We start from the raw sequence: 7531 nt of genomic DNA on the forward strand, positions 1-7531 counted from the left end.
ATGTAGTGTTTTCTGATTTGATGTAGTGTTTTCTGATTTGATGTAGTGTTTTCTGAATTGCCGTTGTGATTCGCACTTCAGGGCCACCGTATGTCTCTTCAATTTCATAGTGCGCACCTTTTGTTTGGGGCTTGAGGTGAATCCTTGAGGTCCGACACCAGAGGGTAAACCATGTGTTGAAGACTTCGTATGTTACGAATTAAGAAAAGCTATAAGATGAATGGAGTCAATCAGGTAACATCAAAGTCCAAATAATCAAAAGTATTTCTCACAACTGCTCATTAAAAGGCAAACAAGTAACACAGAGTTTAACATTTCAACTGTTGACATCCCTACAAAACGGACCAGTGAGCTCGCCCAACCAGATGATGTCATAGAAGCCGCGCAGCCATTTTGTTAGCTAGCTTGAGGTTACAGAGGTTAGCTGCAGTTGTACAGCTGCAAATATTCACAGTGCTTTGACGATTTGGAACTTCAAAAAATCCACCGTATAAGAAGACCCATCAGTGCTGTTATTCACTGTACAACTTTCGACCGAGCTTTTGTAGACGACAGGAGGACTCGTGTGTTTGTTGACAGTAAACACAGCGCGAAACTGTGTGGTCATTCATTTCTCGAGCTGCCTTGAGTTTGCTAGCTTTGTTAGCTAGCTGGCTAACTTGTTTACGCGTGCTGCCCGTGGCGAAGAACAGAGACAAATATCCATGGCCTCAAGCTGTTAAATATAAGAGAGTTGTAAAAGTAAGTGTTAACGTTTGTCGAAGTTTGTCTGTTTGCGTCTGACTGTCGTTGCGTCATCCCGTTAAAAGAAGTAAACTTCGGCGAGGGTTCAGCGAGTCAGTCATCATGTCCGAGCTTTACATTCGAGTGGCTGAGGACGAAAGCGAAGAGCCCATGGAGATCCCCTCAGAGGACGATGGTACTGTTTTATTATCATCGGTAGCTGCACAGTTCCCAGGGGCGTGCGGGCTGCGGTACAGGAACCCAGAGTCCCAGTGCATGAGGGGAGTCCGGCTCGTGGAGGGGGTCCTACATGCACCAGAGAGCGACTGGGGAAGCCTGGTCTATGTCGTCAATTACCCCAAAGGTGAGGCAGACCATGTTATAAATAACTTAAGTTTCCACTGTTTCTAAATTATTCATGATCATACTATTTGGACATGCCTGGTAAGTTGGAGACAGGGTGTTGACGTTTTTCTACCGCAGGAACTTTACCGCGGAACTACGTCCGTTTGGACCGGAGGAACCAGGGTCTAAATTTAGTTCAGGGGTAGTACTTTTCAAAAGTCCTGGGACTTTCAGTTGAATGTAACAGTGTTTGTAGAGTTTTCACAGTTGTTGAAAGACAGGAGGAGTTCCTGGTAATGCATGCAAGGTTTGTTTTTTTATTAAGATTTCAAAATATTATTGAATATAATTTTTTTCTCCATATGCCACTGGCCTGATTTACAAAATCTACTTGGGACTTCAGCCCGCGGTTGACACTGGAACCTTTTAATTCCGGGGAAAGTAGTTCTGGGGGCTAAAAGACCCCGGAACTCTTGGTCGAAATGCACCTATAGGCGATTTTCGATCGCAGGAACTTTACCTCTGAACTACGTGCATTTCGACTGGAGGAACCAGGGTCTAAATTTAGTTCCCTGGTAGATAATCTCCCCCCTGAAAAGCCCTTGCTTGGGGGGCAGTACTTTTCAAAAGTCCTGGGACTTTCGGTTGAACGTAACAGTGTTTGTGGACTTTACACAGTTGTTGAAACACAGAGGGAGTTCCTGGGAATGCATACTAGTTAAAGTTTGTATTAAAATTTCAAAATAGTATTTAATTTTTTTTTTTTCTCCATGTGTCACTGGCCTGATTTGCACAATCTACCTGGGACTTCAGCCTGCAGTCGAATTGAGACAACAATGAGGGGCACAGCTTTTAGTTCCGGGGAAAGTAGTTCTGGGGGCTAAAAGACCCCGGAACTCTTGGTCGAAATGCAGCTTTAGTAGAAACAGACCATTTTGTGTTTCAGTATGATGGTGTCCCAGTACACAGCTGGATCTGTAACAAAGTGCATTAAGAGTTCGGATAGATTGACTAAAGCTGGCCTGCAATGCCAGTCCTTAAATCCTCCAACAACTCTGCAATGAAGTGATTTGTGCTCGGATTTACCCGAGGTTCAGTTGAGACAGCATCTTGTAGCGGAATGGGAGACAATCCCAGCAGCTGAGTTCCACAAATCTGACAGAGAAACCTGCACAGAAGAGAGGGGGCTGTTACAGCATCACATACACATCAGACACCCAGCCTATGTTGTGTTGTTCACACACTTTCAACCTTGTACTGCACTGTTTGTTGTGTATCACCATCACAACAATCCAGTTGAGAGCTTGGAGGCTCAGCATTATACCTTTAAACCCCATTTCTAGGAGATTTGTTTAACCATGTGCCTGGCTCTTTCTTTCCTTTCACAATGAATGTATTTTTTCTTCACAGATAACAAAAGAAAGATGGAAGAAATAGACGCTGCCTCAGCTGTGAAAGTGAAGAGGGGGTTTCAGAAGACCTCAGATCTCATTGTTCTCGGGCTGCCATGGAAAACATCAGAGCAGGATCTGAAAGATTATTTCAGTACTTTTGGGGAAGTCATCATGGTGCAGGTAATGACAGCTCATCTGGCTCTGAATATTTTTGTTATGATATCTGTGTCACACATAGTGTACTACTGCTAGCATACAGTGTTAAAAAGCTTCTTCTTCTTCTGTGTTCACTCCAGGTCAAGAGAGATGCAAAGACTGGCAACTCCAAAGGGTTTGGGTTTGTCCGGTTCACCGAATATGAGACACAAACCAAAGTGATTTCTCAGAGACACATGATTGATGGACGATGGTGTGACTGCAAACTTCCCAATTCAAAGGTACAAAGGTTACTATCTTCATGTGTAGTCAGTGATAGTGTAGTCCGACTAGAACAGCTTGCACTGATGCTGAGGCCTGAGACTGAGCCAGATGTGGAAAAGCAGAACAATTTTTTACTGAAACAGAAGTACAGGTAATTAGGTTTATTAAAAAGTGCCCTTGCAAATATATATCCATCCATCCTTTATCCATACCCCCATACAGGGTCGTCGTGGGGCTGGAGCCTATCCCAACTGTCACTGGTTGAGAGGCAGGATACACCCTGAACAGGTCACCAGCCTGTCACAGGGCTGACATAGAGATAGGCAACCAGATACACTCACACCTAGAGCAATTTAGAGTGGCCAGTTAACCAAACAAGCATGTCTTTCAACTGTGATGCATGCACCGGGAGAACATACAAACTCCACACAGAACGGTTGATTCAGACCAGGAACCTTACGTACTGCTCTGCAGACGTTCTAATACTACTTCAATAGCTGGGCCCTGCAATGTACTCAAAGTATACAAGTCAAAAGTAGACATATTGAAGGACTTGTGCAGAGCAAACAGGAGTTAACATCGTGTTGGGGAGACTCCTAAATGTAAATCATTTTGGCTTTGAATGGCATTAAAAAATTATAATTAAAAAAACCATTGCATAAAGTAAATAAACACGCACTCTAATTTTTAAATTAGTCTTAAGGGGAATGTTTTGCGTTTTTAAATTCTGTTGGATATGCCCTAATGGAGACTCCAATGAATCATCAGGAGTGTTTTATATTGTTCAATACATTTAGGGAAAATTTAAACTTGATGTCTGGAATTTAAAAAAAAAAGGTAAAATACAAAACAAGAATCCACTTTTACTGTGGGCCCTGTTTTTAAAATGAATGAATAGGAAGTCCAGTTATTTGTGTTATAAAGGAAAGGAAAAAAGTTAAGATGTCAATACACACAAACTGGAGTAAATTACAATTAGCTCATAATTCTACTGAAGTCAAACGACAACATTTTTATTGTTGCCTCACACCTGCAAAGCAGAGCTGCAGCTCTGTGAACAGCTTTCACAGTAGACTCCAGAAGCAACCTCTGCATCAGGAGAGCTGAGAACCTGATGGGAAAAATAGAGACCATTTTTAGGGGTTAAGAACCAGGTGATGAGATTTTGGTGGTCATCTTGACATTTGCTACTAGACATTTTTGTGTGGTTTTGCTGAACATTGTGGGGTTGATTCTCTTGTTAACAAAGTCAGTAGGCTGTTTCAACAGGAGATTCTGTCAAGTTTGAGTTCAGACGTTGGGACAAAACTGGAAGACAGTTCACAACAGTAAAATCTGCTATAGAGGGTGAAACTTTGCAAATACAAACAGAGGGTTAGTTTTGCTTTCTAAAGCATAATAAAGTTCATTTAATGTTGAGGGAAGAATTTCTTAAATATCAGAACTTTATTTAAAACAATTTCAGAAAGTATAACTTATTGTTTTCCTCATCTTCTTCTCAGGCGTGTCCAGATGAGCCCATGCGGAGCCGTAAAATCTTTGTTGGTCGCTGCACAGAGGACATGACGACTGATGAACTGAGGCAGTACTTCATGCAGTATGGTGAAGTCACTGATGTCTTCATCCCCAAACCTTTCCGTGCATTTGCATTTGTCACATTTGCCGATGACCAGGTGAGATTGAATTTGAGTTGCTGAGTTTGATAACAACAGTGACAGCATTAGAATGGCTGTAGTAATCATTTCCTCCTCACTCTCTTCTCAGGTCGCCCAAGCCCTGTGTGGAGAGGACCTGATCATCAAGGGCATCAGTGTGCACATCTCCAACGCTGAGCCCAAACACAATAATAGTAGGCAAATGATGGATCGTGGGCGGTTTGGGGCTGGTGGGTTCAGTGGGGGTTACGGCAGTAATCGTGGAGGGCTAGGCAGCGGTAGCGGTGGGGTTAACTTTGGGGCTCTTGGTCTTAACCCTGCTATGGTAGCTGCTGCCCAGGCAGCGCTACAGAGCAGTTGGGGAATGATGGGCATGCTGGCCAACCAGCAGCAGGGTTTGACCACAGCAGCAGGCACAGCTACTACGACCCGAGACCAGACCTATAGCTCTGCCAGCACCAGTTACAGCAGCCCCAGCTCAGCCAGCCTCGGCTGGGCCGCAGGCACTAACACGGCCTCCAGCGGTGGCTTCAGCTCCGGCTTTGGCAACTCTATGGAGTCTAAGTCTTCTAGTTGGGGAATGTAGTTAGCTTGAAGATGATCCTTTCTGTTGCTATTAGGTTAATCTGGTAAGTATTCTTACAGGGGAACTGCTTATATCTTATGTTCCTATAATTTAAAAAAAAAAAAAAACACTGCCTTTTATTTTGTTTACGAGAAAATTTATACTTGTGTGGCTGATAATGTGGTCAACAATTAATGAGTGAAAAGTTTAGTTTGTGTTTTAGTGGAAAATGCCACACTCCTGTCTGTTTTTGAGAAAATGTTCCACAGATGACTGTGCATGCAAGAGAAATATTTATGAACATGCACGAGTATCTCCAGAGCCCCCTCAGCCCCTTGTACAATGGGCTTAATATGTTGATATGTGTTTAAGCAGTTGATTGCATCTTTTTGTTTGTTTTTGTTTGACGTCTTTTGAAAAGCCTTCATGAAAATCTCTTCTGCAGTTCAACAACTCTTTCCCAATTTCCCGGGAGGAAGCGCCTCATTGGCTGCAATGTTCGCCAGATCTCAGTATCAATTCCCCTCTTCCCATGTGTAAATGCTTTGTCATCAAAGAACACAGCTTCACTCTGCATATACTGTGTTAGACGGTGGGTGTTGTCTTTTTCCTCCACTTTTTTATGGATATAGAAGTCGTGTCTGCTGTTGTCGCTTTTTTGAGATCAATGAGTGGGACTGATGTTGGTGAGAGTGAGCGAACGGGAGAACAAAGTGAAAGAAAGCAAGTGTGAGAAGGACTGTTTGTGCAAATCCTTTTTTAAGAGAAAAATGCCTGCGAGCGTTGAAGAACCTGTGGCTTTGTGCGAGTGTGAGAGGAAGAAGCAAGTACGAGTGTGTCCCCACTGGCCATCACAAGGACATTTTACTGCGTCTTGAGATCTCTATGGTCTCTGCTTTCTCTCATTGTTCTCTATCAACTTTGATTCCTTAAGATCACGATGAAAAAGACAAGTGCTAAGATAATTTGTATTCTTTCATAGCTTTTTCTTGCTGTCTGATTTGACGTGAATGCCGTGTCTGGTTGTGTGCTTTTTTTCTCCTTGTTACCACCCTCTGTGTGAAAATGTGACTTTGTGAAGCCTGTGTGGGGAGGGGGGGGGCAAACACTGAAAGTGTGTTGAAGTTTGCAAGCGAGCTCTGCGGTTGATGTGGTGAATGTTTGAAGAGTTCCCATTGAAAGTTTGTGTTTGAAGTGGTTATGAATGCATTTTCTATGTTTTGTGAATCTAAGGGAAGTCTGAATAAAACTGAATTTGACTAGGTATAACACCTTTGACAGTGACTTATTTTTTTTAACTTTACATTAATTGAAATGAACACACTTTAATTCACATGTATAGGGACCTCGGACATGGATTGCCAAGGTTTTCGACTGAATCCCGGTTGGAGTCATTTATGGACAAACTGAAGACATTGTCAGCACAAACGACAGTGGAATTGCTGCACGCCTGCCTTAACCCTGAAAAGGTTCATCATCACCCTCACTTGCAAGAACACTTGGACCATCCTGTCATGAAAATTAAAGTGGACCACACTCATTGGGTAGAGGTACCTGTTTATACCTGCAAATGTCACCAACAGGGCCAATGTCACACTTTCAATTTAGTTTCAAACGCACAGACTGCCTTAAATCTGAAACCTGCATTATGTCAGTCAATACTTAATTCTTTGTCCTCTGTTTCGTCAAACTTCTGGAAGTATTAACTCTAAGGCCTCTTCAATGTGATCGATAGCATTTAAAAAGGCAGCTTTTGATCTTGTGTTGTTTACTTTGATTGTAAAATGGTTTGAATGTATCAGCTAATTGATATCCAAAGGGACTTGAAGAACAGAACGAACATACCAGCAGGAATTCACACTTTCTGTATTGAACTATCTTAGTATTGGGGTGTAAAATAAAAGTTTTGAGTTTTTTTTATTGCCTGTCGTCTGTTAATGCAGATAAAAAAAATGTAGGTCAGTGTGTAAGTGTAAGTCTTTGTTTCCATCCAACCTCTCATCTTTATAGTTTTCTGTAAGCTCACATTTGGTTCTTTGTGTTCACTGTGCTTTAAGTGTTCCTTGTGCACATAGTAGTATGGATGCTGGCTGGTTAGTAGTTGTAGTTTAATTTTCTGCCTGTTGAGGGTGCAGTTGTGCTGTTTTGTTTTTGTAGTTTGTGAAACCAGACTTCCAATTCATCCATTATTTATTGAAATATATACCTCATAACCCCTGGGTTGTAAGGGGTTGGCTGAGTTTCTGTGTTTTATGTTCTTGTGTGGATTATTGTGCACAGCAGCTGATGATTACTGTGAATCCAGATGGATACTTAGTAGTCCTTAGACACCGTTTATGACAGAAGAAATTTAATTAAAGATGTCTTTTTGTAGAAAAACCTTTGGGAGGCCTAGTGTCTGGCTAATTAAATTTTTTGAGAACTTTGTA

At 42.1% G+C, this 7531-nt stretch overlaps 1 protein-coding gene across 5 annotated transcripts; it reads left to right on the top strand.

Moving 5' to 3' along the window:
* Positions 1–371: 371 nt before the first annotated feature.
* On the top strand, positions 372–7022 carry tardbpl (TAR DNA binding protein, like). 5 transcript variants are annotated; one of them, XR_004632907.1, is made up of 7 exons: positions 372–1087; positions 2479–2642; positions 2759–2899; positions 4385–4555; positions 4647–5166; positions 5548–5694; positions 6445–7022. XR_004632907.1 is itself a non-coding variant. In XM_034695175.1 (6 exons), exons 1-5 carry the CDS (start codon positions 847–849, stop codon positions 5121–5123), a joined length of 1194 nt encoding a protein of 397 aa, XP_034551066.1. In that variant the 5' UTR covers positions 372–846; the 3' UTR covers positions 5124–5166; positions 5548–6371. The 5 variants fall into 5 exon arrangements, 2 of the variants coding, with proteins under 2 accessions (XP_034551066.1, XP_034551067.1); XR_004632908.1 differs by having other exon boundaries at positions 383–1087; positions 4647–4731; XR_004632906.1 differs by having other exon boundaries at positions 4647–5694.
* Positions 7023–7531: the final 509 nt, after the last annotated feature.

This window comes from Notolabrus celidotus, chromosome 11 (assembly GCF_009762535.1).
Source record: "Notolabrus celidotus isolate fNotCel1 chromosome 11, fNotCel1.pri, whole genome shotgun sequence".
Lineage (NCBI taxonomy): Eukaryota > Metazoa > Chordata > Actinopteri > Labriformes > Labridae > Notolabrus > Notolabrus celidotus.